Genomic DNA, 16,284 nt, shown 5'->3' on the forward strand with positions numbered 1-16,284 from the left:
TTAACTAAGGAATTGCAGAAGAGTCAACCAACATATTTTAGCAATATTTTTCTTAGTGAGGTATTTAGTATAGAAAAAAATAATGGGGCAGAAGGGATCTACAATATAAATATAGGTAGCTATATACTTTTATATTACTCATTAAGCAGTTCAGTTAGTATGTATTTTGCATTTCGTTAGACTGTTGTATGTGTCATTAGTAATGAGAATTTTAAGAGCTCCCTTTCCCAGAACACCTATGGTGTGTCCAAGCTTTATGCTGCCAGGCATTTGACATACACCATCTAAAACCTAAAACACAACCCTGCAAGATGCATACAATTACTATTTAACTGGAGAAGGAACTAAGGACACAAGAAATCAAGGGACTAACTCCAAATCCCACAGCTTCTAAGTGAGGGAGCCATTACAAACTCTGGCTGCCTCAAATGCCCCAGAGCATACAAGCTTTGTTATTATTCATATTATAATTATTCACACTATTAAAGGAAATCTTTATCACTAACTAGGTGACTTAAATCATTTAACCTTTCTAGGCTCCAGGTTTCTCTTTGGTAAAATGGAGTTGGCTAGTTGATTTGTAATGTTTTTCCAGTTTTCAAAAAGTAACATTGATTTATATAGAGCAAGAAAATTAAAATGGACATTTTTACAATGTTTTTTGTTAAAAATAGGTCATTAACACTGGCCTTTACTAAATCTTGTGATGATGGGGATCTACCTTAAGATGTTCATGTGATTTCTCCCAAATCTCTAGTCTTATTAAAGCCAGGACTAGTGATCTTACCATTTTCAATGTTATTCCTTAAAACTTACATATAAGAGGAAATTTCATAATTTTCTCTGGACTACAAAAACTATGTACTTAAATCTTGGCCTTTCAAAGAATCAATAACTTGTACTCAGATATGAATAATGCAAAGAAAACCATTTTTTCTGATCTGAAAATAATTAAAATATCAGTTTTTAAAAAATTAATGTTTATTTAAATATATTTTATAGACAAATGAAAATACTTATAAGCATATTTATAACATGGTAGACATACATATAAATGAAATGTATAAGTACTTTAGACAAAATTTAACACATAGACAAATTGATAACATGCTTACATTTGGCTTTAACATTGGCTATACATTAACACAGATATTGAAAAAAAGATATGTTTTCACAAAAACTGCTATAAAATGGTCACATTTGTCTTAGTAATAAGTTAGATTTCTTAGACTGATGTTTTATGAAAACTATGTGAAGCTCTAATTTAATCATTCACCTCATATGGTAGCATTATTTGTAAGTGAAACATATTTCTGTCAATAGAAATGTACATTTAACTTTTAAATAATTTAACATTTTATCAAGACCATGATACATATATTAAACAAACATGCATGACACATTAAAACTTGAATAATTCATGTACCTTTATGCACAGTATTTAGTTTTGCTATGGCACTCTACCTTTGTGAAAAATATATTTAAGATTTGGCACAGAATCAATAAACTGTATTGCCACTAATCAGAACAAATGTGATTTAAATTTTCCATGGCATAGAAAATGCTCTATCACAATTTACCTCTTCCCTTTACAGTTTATGGACCAATGGCAGTTTTCTATTTTAGTTGGAATAAATAACAGATATTCACGAACTAAAAGTCCTGTTTAGGTGTTTTGCCTACACTCTAAGTGGAAATGAGTCAGTTGCAGTTTTTGTAGCAGTAAAACATTTCCATCTGTATTGTGCCCAACGAATTTCTAAATAAGGGCTTTACCAGCAATAATACATATCATTATGAGATGCTTTTCTTTGGGAGGCAGAGAGGTTGAAAGGAAATATGGATCTCTTCATAAACCGGGAACATAGGTGGGAAGGAGAACAAATGCCAACTGAGGCAGAAGCAGGGAACGTTCTTTGGAAAGCTGGTGAGAGAGCAAACCGTGAAGTAGCAAAAAACAAAGGCAGGGAACTCAGGACTCCACCAAGGTAGAACAGACTGCCACGGGATTAAGGAAACTAAAATCTGTCACTCAGAAGAAACAGTATCCAGAGCATTCTTCTTATAGCATTCTTATATCAGCAAACTACCATTGCTTTCTAGGAAAAGTTGTAAATTTCCACATCAATGTCTATATCAAGACTGAAGAAATTAAGCTAACTGCCAACTTTTTTTTTCTTTTTTCTGAATTCATTAATAAACACAGTGGAAGGAGAAAGGGGATAACATTAAGTTAGTTTCTTCCAAACCAGAGAAGAGAAATCACACTCCCTCTAAGTGGAGACTTCAGTTTCTTGTGGTAACTAAGAAAAATCCCTCAGTTCTTTTTCACAGTTTTTCTAAGATAAATGTGAGGTGTTGTATTTTGAGAGACCGGTTGACGGAATCTACTCCTTTCATAAAACCTTGATAAATTAATATTTGTATTTATTATTAGGGGGAAAAGGAAGTAGTAGATCTTAAGTTTGCTTTTTATACAAATATGCTTTATTCTAAAAAAAAATAGAGCAATGAATGTAATATTATTTGCTTTAGGATCCTTGCTTTTCTGAGGGCCTTTAAGGGCCTTTAAACAGGGAGATGTCAAAAAACATCACACAGGTTAAATAAAACAGGCAAACTTTTGTCTTAAAGCTGTTAAGGTGCAAACAGACATAAAGATTACGAACCATAGAGCACTGAGTTTTCAAGAGTGAAATCATACCAAAACCTTGATAAGTTTTCGCTGACATCATAGGAGAGTAAGTGGTCGGGAAGGTCACTGATGGTGCCCTGCACAGCCAGCACATGCGGGGCCAAGGTGAAGGGTACGTCGCTCAGAAGCTCGGCCATTAATGAGCTGTTTTCCAGAGTCTGGCCTGCCTTATTTTCCATCTCGGGGCCTGCTACAGTCACACTGGATGAGTTTTCTTTGCCAATCTAAAAATACATATATATTTAAGTCATTTAGACCTTATGGACTTTGAGGTTATATGGCATTAATATATCAAAATGTGGCATTAATATATCAAAGTGATTGAGAAATGTGGAATATATAAACATTCCCAGATTAGAACGCAGCTATTTACTTACTTGAGAAATAAATCCATCTATATCTCTACTAGGTTTTATTTATTATTTTTTTAAATTAATTTATTTATTTTTGGCCGCGTTGGGTCTTTGTTGCTGTGAGCGGGCTTTCTCTAGTTGCGGCAAGTGGGGGCTACTCTTCTTTGGGGTGCATGGGCTTATTGCGGTGGCTTCTCTTGTTGTGGAGCATGGGCTGTAGGTGCACAGGCTTCAGTAGTTGTGGTGCACAGGCTTAGTTGCTCCGTGGCATGTGGGATCTTCCTGGACCAGGGCTTGAACCTGTGTCCCCTGCATGGGCAGGTGGATTCTTAACCACTGCGCCACCAGGGAAGTCCTCTACTAGGTTTTAAAATGAATCCTAAGCCCTACTCCTATTCAGCTGGACCACCTACAGGCCCCTCCAATACAAATGGGCCCTCTTGCTGTTTCACCAGCCCAGATAATGTCCACAAAGTCTTTCTCTGCTTTTCCAAATCTGATGTCAGCTTTCAGGCTCCACAGAATCCCCAGCTTTCCTCTGAAATCTTATATCAACATAGTTCAAAGTGACCTTGCTCACTTGAGAATGACTATGGGGCAAATTGCCCAGGATATTATTTGGCATTTATTTCCTTTACATATCCTTGCTAGTTGCTGTTTCACATGCTTATGTCTTATCCCCAACTAGAATCTTGGGTCCCTGAGGGCAAATAATCTATTTACCTATCTTTGTATTCTCTGTCTTGCATACGTTACTGCTTTACCCTAATACATACTTGGGAATTTACCTCTAATGTGTACTGTACATAGTGGTCAATAACCTGCCTTTCGCTGGAAGTAAAATCCTATGTGTTATGTAAGTAAGTTATTAAAATAAGAAGAATTGATACACCTTGTTCATTTTCTTTAAAGTTGGTACGTCTTGCATACAGGAGTTTACCAAAAGACATGCAGCACTAGGGTGTTCATAGTAGCACTCAATGCAAGCCCTGAGCTGGTATCCATTCATCAATAGTAGAATGGATAATAAACAGAAGTATATTTACAGCAATGAGAAGGAACAACCTGCCACTACAAGCAGCTGAAACCTAACTCAAACCAGGTCAGGCAAAAATTTATTCCCCCCCGCCCCGCCCCCAGTCTCATGCAGAATCAAACTCCCGAGTCTTTACAAGGCCCATTGTGATCTGGCCTCGGGTACTTCTCGGACCTTAGCCCGGCTGGTCTGTCCTTGCTCAGGCCCCTCTAGTTCCACTGTCTCCTTGCCGTGGATCGGGCACAGTCTGCCTGCTTCTGCCTCAGGCCTTTGTTTTCCAGATCCTCCGCCCAAGAGGTTCTTCTCCCACATAAACACAGGGCTCTTTCCCTCCCCTCCTTTCCAGTGGTGGCCCAAATGTCACCTTCTCAGTGAGGCCTTTCCTGACTGTTTCATTAGACTGTTTCCTGCCGCCTCACCTCGTCCACTCCAGCATTCCCTGCCTGCCTCTCCTGCTTCTGTCCTCTCTATAGTCCTTGGCACCTGGTTATAATGGTATATAATTTATCCTGATTATCATCCCTCAGAAGCTTAAGGAGTTTTTGTCTCTCATGTTCACTGCTGCATCCCAAATGCCAGGATGAGTGTCTAGCGTTCAGTAAATATTTGTTGAATAAATGAAAGCAGACAAGACTTTTGCCTGAATAGGGCTTATATTATAATGGCTATAAATGCTGATAAATTCCTATCTCTAAGTCTAGAGGAGAATGATTATCTGTGTAAGAAATAACAATTTTGTAAAACTTTTTATGGAAGTGCAAAATACAAACAGAAATGGGGTACATCATAAGTGTATAGCTGGCTAAGTTTTTTTTTTTTTTTTGCGGTACGCGGGCCTCTCACTGCTGTGGCCTCTCTTGTTGCGGAGCACAGGCTCCAGACGCACAGGCTCAGCGGCCATGGCTCACGGGCCCAGCCGCTCCGCAGCATGTGGGATCTTTCCGGACCGGGGCACGAACCCATGTCCCCTGCATTGGCATCGGCAGGCAGACGTTCAACCACTGCGCCACCAGGGAAGCCCTAGCTGGCTGAGTTTTAACCAGTGAAACACCTATGAGCAACCGCTACCCAGATCAGGAAATAGAAATGACCCTATTTCTATAGGGTCATAGAAAGAGAGTGTGCTCTCTTTCAGTCACAGTCAACTCCCTGACCCCTAGATCACCATTCTGTCTTCTAAGAACATAAATTGATTCACCTATTTTTATATTTTAAATGAAGGTAATCATACATTTTTGTTTGTAGCTTTTTTCGCTCAACATTATATGTATGAGATTCATGCATGTTGTTGCATGTGGGATTAAAAGTTTTTGAAGAACATATTTTTGCAGAGGAGATACATTCTGACTGATGGCTTAAAAGAATTGTTTGGCTGCCATATTGATAGCAGGCAGTGAGGGGTACAGGGCCAGGGAAGGAAGTAGGAAGACCAGCTGGGAAAGACAGATGATGGTGATGTGGATTAGGGATGTGATAGCAAAGGTGAGAGAAAGCGGTTGCGTTTTGGATAGACTTAAAGGTTAAAGTTAATAGGATGTGCTGATGGAATAGATGGTGGGGTGTGAGAACAAGAGTGGAGTCAAGAATGAGGCCAAAGTTTTTGGCCTGAGCAATAAGGATGGGTTCTCCATTCACAGGGATGGGGCTTGGACAGGAAGAGCAAGAGTTCAGTTTTGGATGTTCCCTGTGCCTAGCAGACATCTACGTGGAGCTGTTAGTAGGCAGAGGGATGTAATTCAAGTCTGGAACTAGTGCAATCTGGTGGAGAAAGTCGGCTTGGTGTGTGTTTAAAAGAGGATGGGAGGAGAGAAAGTGAAGACAAATACGAGAACAGACTGTTTTCCAGACATTATGCTGTAAACGGGAAAAGAGATATGGCCAGTAGCTGGAAAGGGAAGTGGGGTCACGAGAACTGTCTCTTGATTTTTCTTTTTCTTTTTTAAGTTGGGAGAAACAATGTCTGTTTATATGCTGAAGAGAAGGAGCTCCTAAGAAAGGAAAACTCCACGGAGATTCTGTAGAGAAGGAACTGCTCTTTTCACAGGCATCCCCCAACACCTAGAACAGAGGCTCTCAAGAAATACCTGTGTAGTAAAATGACTCTGGATGAATGAAGTTACCAAACACATCCCTATCAAGAGTTGTTTTACAGCTTCATGTGAAAATAAAATACCAGAATACTTTCTTAGGATGGCAACTAGAACAAATGTAACCTCACCCAGTGATGACAAAGCTTTTTAGAAAGGTCCATGTATGCAATGAATGGATAGAATCTGCTTCCTGAAACCTGACTGGGATTTAAATAGTAAGTGTCCCTGGGTCAGCCAAGAGCACAGGTATCAGTGAGTAATGATGCCACAATTCCAGCTTCTTTAAAGGGCATCACTATACACTGGTTTCCTCAAGATTACAGATGCACCAGGGCTTTGGTTACCATGGGCCAGCATGGCAGAGTGTTTAAAAACACAGAGCACAGAGCTAGACTACTTGGGTACACATCCTGCCTATTAATAAGCAAATGGCCTTGGACAAGTTATTCAACTTCTCTGCGTCTGTTTCCTTAGCTGTATTAGGAAATCAATAGTAGTACCTATTTCATAGAATTGTTATGAGAATTATATGAAGTAATATAAGTAGTAAGTAATTTATGAGTAAGTAGAATAATGCTTAGCACATGTTAAAAGTCAGTGATAAATAAAAACTTTAGGAATGTCAGACCTCTCTTGGCTTTAGATAAAGTCTAGGATCCATCCATTTCTTTTGTTTTTTTTTGACATTCACATATGGTTCAATCTTACCTTCCCCTCTCCTCTTATATCTTGCCTTCTCTCTTAATCTCATGGGCAAATATTCCCTAGATCTGTTGATCGCATTCCATACCTGAACTTTCTTCTCTTTCTCCCTTGAGTACAGAATGTTCTCCAGTTTCATTAGCCAAATCATCTCCTTTCTTAAACAAAAGCATTCTTAAAATCTCACCTTCTCCACTAAAAAGGAGGTATGTTAACCCGGAGCACTCTGCTTTCTAAACGTACAACTTCTAAGGTTTACCTCTCTGGCAGCAATGGTTATTCCTTTGTTCATGCTTTTATTAATGCTCTTCCCTTTCCTTTACAAATCATTCTTGTCTGTCAGAGCATAATTCCTTGAGGACAAGACTATATCTAGTATAATAAAGGCATTGAGCCATGTGGTTTCTTGTTCAAGGTCTCCTGATAAAACTGCCATATGCCATAAGCAGAAGGGGGCTGCTTCATCCACCTGGGCCTCAGTTCTCTCTTCTGTAAAATGAGTGGTGAGGGGCAAAAAATGATGATGGTGGTGATGGTGACAGCAACCAGCGTACATTGAACACTTTGTGCCAGGCTCCATCTAAGCGGTCTAAGTATATGAACTCATTTAAGTCTTGCAACAGCACTGTAGGGCGTGTCCTATTACTAGTCTCATGTTAAAAACAGGAGGACACCGAGGCACAGAAAGGTTAAGGAAGTTGTCTCAGGTTACACAGCTAGGTAGTCTGTGGTAAAACTGAGAATCAAACTCAGTGATCTTGAAAGTTCTGTATTCTAGGATCTTGTACCTTTCAGCCATGCTTTGGGTAGACTGGCTGACTGGATGAGCAAAGCCTCAAAAATTTAGGGGACAGTACTGGAAAATATGACAGTTACTAACATAGCATCTTGGCTTAATTTAGAAGGAAAAAATGACTCTACTAGCTTTTACCTTTAGGAAGAAAGGATTGAGAAAATCATTAAGGTGACAGATATTAGACTGAGGAAGGATGGAAAAGGAACTATAACTTAAGAGATATTTATCCCTGGAAATGAATCTACCAGTAGCCTGGATAAACCATGGGGAAAACACCATGGACAGTGAAACAAGATTGTCTATGAGTTGATCATGGGTGAAAGGGAGAGATAGGAAGGTACGTGGGCAAGTACTACAGTATTCTTTCTACCTTTGTATATGTTTGAAGACTTTCCAAAATAAAAAGTTTCCAAAATTTAAATTAAGTTAAAAAACACTGTGGACACAGTGTTCCACTAAATGCCTCCTAGAAGGCTCTGAGTATCAGCGGTGCTATATGTCTTACTCCAGTATCTATTTCTTAACCGTTGGCTAGAGTGCCACGTTCCAGTCTCCAAGGAGGCTGCCTGCCCTCTTGGCAGCAAGGGTGAGTGCCACGATGCAGCTGCTGTTGGCATGCTGAGAGTTGGAAGGGGAGAAATTATAAGACAAAATAAGAGTAAGTCACAAAGAAAATGGGAGTCAAAATTCAAGGACCCTACACCCACTAACCCTGATCACTGAGTCCCTAGCTTGGCAGCCAATGGCAGCAGAGGTGGGGGGCTGAAGGCTGAGACAGGTGCATGAGTCCCCCTGCAAAAAGCAGTCTTCTCTCTTAGACACAAAGTCTTTCAATTTTTTTCATTTGCATAATACAATGGGTGTTTAAAGGGAAGAATGAGTATGTTAACCACAATGGAGCAGGAAGAAAAGAATCAATTAACCTTATGGTTAATAGCCAAATTAAAAAAAATACTTCAAATATTGTGTTCATAAAGCATATTTGTTACTTTTGTGATTAATCCTGGTCACAGAAATGCTGCTATGATAATATTCTTGAATGTAAGTCCCTTCATATAATCTAGCTTTATTACTTCTTTTTCAAATTAACGTTTGCCCTTACACGGGTGAACATGAGTATACCATGTCAGAATCTTTTTTCATCTCAGGGAGAAAATAAATTTCCTTATCTGTATCGTGACAACAAACAAAGTTTACAATTAATCAGCTGTTTTCACGTTTGTATAAAAATTATTTCTTGGGCTTCCCTGGTGGCACAGTGGTTGAGAGTCCGCCTGCCGATGCAGGGGACACAGGTTCCTGCCCCCGTCCGGGAAGATCCCACATGCCGCAGAGCGGCTAGGCCCGTGAGCCATGGCCGCTGAGCCTGCGCGTCCGGAGCCTGTGCTCCGCAACGGGAGAGGCCACAGCAGTGAGAGGCCCGCATACCGCAAAAAAAAAAAGATTATTTCTTGTTCATCAGTTAACCTGTTAAAAAAGGGCTGGCCAGGTTTATCTTGGGTTCCTTACATTCTATTATCTTTGTTTCGAATAATTCAAAGTGGTTCATAGGCACTATTCTTCCCTTTCTTGCAGAAGGGCTGTAAAAATTCATGAGGTTCAATCTGTAAAATCTTCTTAGAGCTTAGGAAAAAACACACTCCAAGAGTACAAGGCACATCACACTTTTTAGTAAAGTCTTAGAAAGATGAAGTCACTTTCCCAGAGCAACAGAAGGTTCGTGGCATCCTTGTGAACCTCACTCTTGGGTGTTTGGAAGCAAGGAAATGGAGGTTTAAGAACAGACTACTACATTTTTCCTGGCACAAAGGCTCCACTAACCGCCATGAAATCTATTAAGGGGAGCCAACTCTGCAAACCTGCTAACAATTTGGAGACTTCAGCTACTTAGCCACACCAGACTAAAGTATGAATAGTTTATTAATATGAACATCACCTATATGTGGCATCTTTTAAAACCTCCTGCCTTTTTCTGCAACCCGTGTCTCAGATAAGTAGAGATAAAATAGTGTCCTATAAAAGCAAAATACTGAAGCATTAAAATTTAGAAACCAGCCTTAACCCCAACAGTAACAGAACCTATTAAAAGAACATGAAACCAAATACAAAACACCCATCTATCACATTCAATTTACATGCAAAGAAGGTAGCTATATCAAGCATACTTCTAGGAAACGAGTTATAGTAAGAAGAGGTAATATCCAGCTCTGGCTGTCTATGCCTTTAAATTCTACGTCTATAAATAAAAGACATGTTCCCTTGAACAATAGCGCGAACAGGGAACACTGTCACTTTATCTCCTCAGATAACTATCCATTCTATTTTGGCTTCAGCTGCTATCTGCTTGCTTTACATCAGCTTCTTGATGGGGCTGGGGTAGGGGGCAAATCTGAGTCAGAAGCATCAGGGGACAAGAGGTTAGGAAAAGGTGATACAAGTAATGGCACAGTTAAGGCAGTACTCAAGCTTCTTATTTCTTCTAAGAAGTTACTTGCCAATAGATGTCCGGCTAGCTGATAAAAGCCAGAGGATTGGGCTCTTCCACCTACATAAGTCCTAAGCAATAGTCTCCTTTCAATTGGGAGAAATTATATTGCAGAGGTAGAGACTATTTCCTGTTTTCTGCAAATCCCCACTACCCAGAACAGTCATACCTGCACATGACAAGCACCCATTAAATATTTTGAATGGCACTGAATCTGGTCCCCTTGTTCCTCAGATACCCTAGACTTGATTTTTTTTTTTTTTTTTTTTTTTGCGGTACGCGGGCCTCTCACTGTTGTGGCCTCTCCCGTTGCGGAGCACAGGCTCCAGACGTGCAGGCTCAGCGGCCATGGCTCACGGGCCCAGCCGCTCCGCGGCATGTGGGATCTTCCCGGACGGGGGCAGGAACCTGTGTCCCCTGCATCGGCAGGCGGACTCTCAACCACTGCACCACCAGGGAAGCCCTAGACTTGATTTTTAAATTAAGGGGTTGGTCCAAAGAAACAAACAAAAGCCCAGTATACTTTACCACTGATGCAAATAAATTAGGCAGAGGAGAGCTGAAATCACTCAAAACTTCTGTGTTCCATGTGACTTGGGCTCCTAGTTCAAGGATACTACATATTTTGGTAGCAAACTAAGAGGCTAGCTTAGAAAGCAGGTATTTTCTTTGCTCCCTTTTCTTTCTGATTTATGACATCATCAGTTTACATTTTGGTTCATTTCTTTTGTTTCATTATTTGCTCCCCTTTTCTCTTCTTTCTTTTTTCCTCAGTGTTTCCACCTGCTCAAGCTTCCTGATTCTCCCATCTTTCTTTAAAAAAAAGAAAAAAGTTCTCCTGACTTCCTGTTTTCAGAACTCCAGCTGACTGTAAGTGAAGAAGGAGAAGCAAGCCGGCTGTCACTTGCTTCTGTAATCTGTTCCATGTATTCTTGGAAAAGTGGCTTCACTAAAGCCAGAAAATCTTCTGTACTAGCCAACTGGAGTGGGGGAGCAGTGGGAAGAGGAAAGAAGAGCATTTTAGGAAATGAACCTGGAAGAACAGTGTGTTCAGTGTGGGATCCTGTTTCATACTGGTTTTGAAAATACAAAGGGCTGTGGCAGTGATTTTTTTTAAAAAAAACATTTAAAAAGTTTATAAAAATTCGTGATCTTTAACCTTAAGCTGTCCAGACATCTCCTATTTTCCCAGTAAGCCTCCCCCATTCATTCTTTACAACATGGATTTCACCCCTTCTCTTCTCTCGCCCGACATCATCACCTTCCTCCTTGCTGTCAGCAGGTGGTTAGCCTCCTACTTAATAGAGAAAATAGGAACCATCAGCTGAGGATCTCCTCTACCTGCTGTATCCAAAAGACTTATCTACATTTGAACCCATCTGTGCTTCCCTCCTGCCACAGAGGGCAAGTTGCCCTCCTCCTACCCAAAGCAAACCCTTCCCCGGTGCTCCACATTCATCTTGTCCCCACTCTTCAAGGACATGGCTTCATCAGTCAGAAGGTGTCCTCTAATTGCTCATCTTTCATATAATCAGTTCACCATTTACAGAAAATTCTCCTCAAGTCTATATGGCCCATTGACATCTCACCCACTGAACTCCCCTCCCACACTATCTTTCTACTTTGTTTCTCAGCCCGGCTGAGACCATTGCTGACACTGGCTATCTGCTTCATTCCTCACCCACTACCATCTGCCTCTCTATCTCTGCCCCTCCACTGCCACTGATTTCTCCAAGGTTACTCATAATCACTCTTTTGCTAAACTCAGAAGATGACGTGAAGTGCTAAACTTACAGGACCTCTTCGTTGCACTTAAAACAGGTGACTCTTTGAGTTTTTATTTCTTGGCTTCTGTAAAACACTTGTTAGTTTTTCCTTCTGTTTTTTTGCCTATTTCTGAAATGGTATTTTCCAGGGCCTCATTTCTGTTCCTTTATTCTTAGTCTCAACACACTTCCCTGGATGAGCTTATCCATATCCAAGGTGCCTACTGCCCTTCTCCTCCACCCAAAGTACATAAGTATGTTGATAAATGCGTGTGTACACACCCCCCCCAATCTCGAACCCAGCTTTCTGTCTAGAGCTCCTAACCCATATGTTCAAACCCTATTATACATTTTCTTTTGCATATTCAATAGGGATCTTAACTGTGTGTTCTAAACCTTGCTCTCATCTTTCCCCTAAGTCTACTCCAAACCTAATGCTCTCCTAATAAATATTTTCTCTATTGGTGAAGGGTACTAACACAGTTGCCCAACACAGAAACCTAAATTATCTTCGACTTCTCTTTCCCTCTCACTTCCTCTAGCCAGTAAGTGACAGAGTCCTATTGACTCTGATGTTTTTAAAGTCTCCCCAAGTCCATCCATTTCTCTTTAGGTCCACTGTCACTGTCTTAGTGCAGGCCACCAGGGCCTCCTGCCGTGAATGTTACCAGAGCTGCCCTCTATACTACATTCTCCCTATCCCTGGTGATGTCTAAAACCCATGCTCTTCCTTGCTTAAAACTCCTCAGTGCCTTTGGAGAAAAGCACAAACTCCTTCTTATCATAGCACGTAAGGTATGATCTGGCCTTGCTCATCCCTCCAGTTTCTTTTATTACCGTTCTCTAAACTCTTTACTCCATTTCAATGATTGCTGTTAGCCAAACACGCCAGGCTCTCTTTTTAGCTGTGAGCCTTGTCTTATTTTCAGTCACTTTTGCCTAAATTAGGACATCTTTCTCTCTTTTACTACTCCCTTCATCTTGCCTATAGGATGCACTTCAGGACTCTTTTAGAAAGATTTCCCCAACTAACTCCTCAAACCTGGGCCATGTCCCTGTCCGTGTGTTCCCTTAACAGTCTGTGCATACCTCTCTCACAGTATATATCATGGTGGAATCGAATTCTCTGTCACCATCATAAAACTATGGGCAGCTCAAAGCCAGGGACAATAGATTTCCTCTCCATTTCCCTAGCAATCAGAGCAATGCCTGGCTCATGATAGGTGATCAATACATGTTTAGTGAATGGCTAAATAATTTAAATTTCTTCATATTATGTTAATCCTGGATTTCTGCATTTGTGTGTTTGTTCCTAGTAAGACTTTACCACCTCTTTTCCACAATATCACTGACATGTGATACATGTCAGACAGAACTTAAAACTAGTTTGAGACCCCAGCTACATCTATTTCTTGAAGAGAGAGATGGGTTGTTCTTGACTTGCCAAATGAACCATTTCACAAATATGTCTGTCTTCCAAAGGAAGCTCAATGTGGTCCTGCCACAATAGAGATGAAACTGTTTGGGAAATATTTTTACCAGAGACCTACCTTTCTTTCACTGAGAGAAGGACAGAAGCTAACCTTAGCTACTCCAAATTCCCCTTAATCAACTGTCTTAGTCTGTTCAGGCTGCTTAGACTAGGTAGCTTATAAACAACAGAAGTTTATTTCTCATGGTCTGGAGGCTGAGAAGTCCAAGATCAAGGTGCTGGCAGATTCAGTGTGTGGTAAGGCCTGCTTTCTGGCTCACAGACTGCCCTCTTTTTGCTGTAACATCCAATGGCAGAAGGGTCCAAGGAGCTCCCTGGGGCCTCTTTTATAAGGCCCTTATCTCATCCATGAGGTCTTTACCCTCATGACCTAATCACCTCCCAAAGGCCCAGCCTCCAAATACTCTCATACTGGAGATTAGTTTCAACATGAGAATTTTGGGGGGATGCAATCAGTCTATAGCTTCAACCTGCCTTGCTTAGGAGCCGGTGTTTCTCCACAACTATGTGGTACAGTCTGACGGAGCTGCAGAGTAGCCTGTGCTTGGGGGCAGGGGTATGGGGTACAGGGCCAGCAACAGGGCAGCAGGACTAGGTAAGCAGTGTAAGGGGAGGAAAGCCTGAGAGATGACAGCTGAAGAGGTGGGTAGGAGAGGGGCTGGGGAGGTAAATGCCATTTATTTAGTTTCTGTTCACCTCTGTTAAAGAGAAAAGCCTCTTTCTCCTTTGGTTCCCATAAAGACGGATTTTTCTTTAAGCACCCTGGCCTTCTGCCCAACCCCTACTCCTCCCCAAGGAGGTAGAATGAGCTACCTGGTTGGTGGAAGATAGCCAAGGATCCATGTTTCTAGATGGGGGAGATTGAACCACCCAAGATCCTGAGGCCTGGGGGAAGTCTCTTTCTCCTTCTCTCTCTACTTGGACTAGGGGAGACAAGTAATCAGGGTAAGAGTGTGTGCTGTGCTGACTTAAACTTTCCTCACAGTCTAGACATGGGTTACTGGGACGGTGGAAGTCCATTTTAGCTGTTACACTAAGCCGCCTCCTCCATCCTAAGCTCTATCAGGCAAAAGGGTGAGCACCATCTTGTTTCTCTGTTTGCCGGCTCTTTGGTCTTATTTCTCCATTGGCTCAGGATGCAGGTGAGGAAAAGCAGTGCCCTGTATTAGGACGTTAGGACCCCACCCATTTCTACTTCCCAAAGCAACTCCATGTACAGTAAAAAAAGAGAGGCATCTTAAACACATCGAAAAATAGAAACAAACCAGCAAAAACAAAGTGATGCAGATATGAAATGATCTGGAAATTGAAAATATAACAAAGTAGGGCTTCCCTGGTGGCGCAGTGGTTGGGAGTCCGCCTGCCGATGCAGGGGACACGGGTTCGTGCCCCAGACGGGAAAGATCCCACATGCCGCGGAGCGGCTGGGCCCGTGAGCCATGGCCGCTGAGCCTGTGCGTCCGGAGCCTGTGCTCCGCAACGGGAGAGGCCACAACAGTGAGAGGCCCGTGTACCACACACACACAAAAAAAAGATGTTAAAATATAACAAAATAATGGTTTTTAAAACTTATGTGCCCTATAATGCTCTATGAAACAACTTATTTGTATGATTTTATCAGTTTCATAACTCAGTTAAATCTATGAGATCAGAAAAGTTCTAATCAGAATCTTAGAAAAATGGCAATTAATATTTGCTTAGTGCTTTACATGGTTTTTGAAGTTGTCTCACATACGTTATTTCATTTGAGCCTCACAACCCACTAAATCTGATTGGGAAGCTGTTGTTTCTATTCTCATCTTCCGAGGCTCAGAGTTTAGTGATTATCTAAGGTCACACCACTACGAACTGACAAAGACTTGTACTCAGGGTCTCCTGACTTAGAATCTGATGTTCCCACTCCAATATAAAGGTCATCATCAAGAGAAATAATTTTAAAGTTTACCTGTCTGGTTGTTTTATTTTTTAAAGAACTTAAATTTAACAATTTCTCTATGGACAAGTGTTTTCTGGAGGAGAGGATGAAGTTCCAAAAATACAGACTGTGCCACTCTAGAAACAGCGTTTAAAGTAACGGTTCAGCTAAGCATCTTATTACTAGGTTAAATCTATCAAGCTGGATAAAAAATGTAATAGCTTAGAAAACTGCAGCATCTGATCACCGCCAAGGTTACACAATGGCTTAGGCTTTTGTGCACAAATTCTTCAAGCTTGTTATGCACACCACAGTTCTGAAGAATTTGATATCGCTTATTAGTCACACTGGAACCTACTTAACCTCCCATTTACATAGTTTTATTTATTTCAAATATCTATTCAACTTCTTCAGAATGCAATGCAACAAGATCATATTTTTTCTAGGTAATTTCAAAGGGAAACAATGAAAAATGATCTTGCACATTTCCTCAGCACACTGAATATTAATTTCATTGTAATGATTTTCATTTTGTAAAACAATGAAGTACTTCAACTGCCTGCATATATAATCAGAAAGAAAATGGAATACTTTTCTATTTTTCAAGCTGGTAAGAGAATATAAATCTATATATTTATTTTTATATAACTAGATGTTTAAATGTATATCATTAGATGTTTATAATTAGATATAAAAACAAATGTTTTATACTTATATAATATTGATTGAATGGAAATAATACCACAGGATACTAGTAGGAAATACAAAAAGAAAGTAAATCTAAAAATATTAAGTAATAGCTATATGCTGGCTTTTTTGGCATGTGCTTTGATGAAATGAACATTTAATAAATTCATAACCTAAGTATAATATACATTTTTTTTTTTTTTTTGCGGTACGTGGGCCTCTCACTGCTGTGGCCTCTCCCGTTGCGGAGCACAGGCTCCGGACGCG

At 40.5% G+C, this 16,284-nt stretch overlaps 1 protein-coding gene across 1 annotated transcript in view; it reads right to left on the minus strand.

The window, feature by feature from the left end:
- Positions 1 to 2,661: 2,661 nt before the first annotated feature.
- Positions 2,662 to 16,284, minus strand: part of UMAD1 (UBAP1-MVB12-associated (UMA) domain containing 1) — a gene marked incomplete at both ends in the record, with an annotated part of 215,014 nt that continues 201,391 nt past the window's right edge. The window contains one exon of the mRNA XM_079711254.1: positions 2,662 to 2,919. Within this exon, the coding sequence (XP_079567380.1) occupies positions 2,662 to 2,919 (258 nt within the window). The remainder of the gene's footprint in view (positions 2,920 to 16,284) is intronic.

Source organism: Hyperoodon ampullatus (assembly GCF_949752795.1).
Source record: "Hyperoodon ampullatus genome assembly, chromosome: 9".
In the NCBI taxonomy this organism is placed as follows: Eukaryota; Metazoa; Chordata; class Mammalia; order Artiodactyla; family Ziphiidae; genus Hyperoodon; species Hyperoodon ampullatus.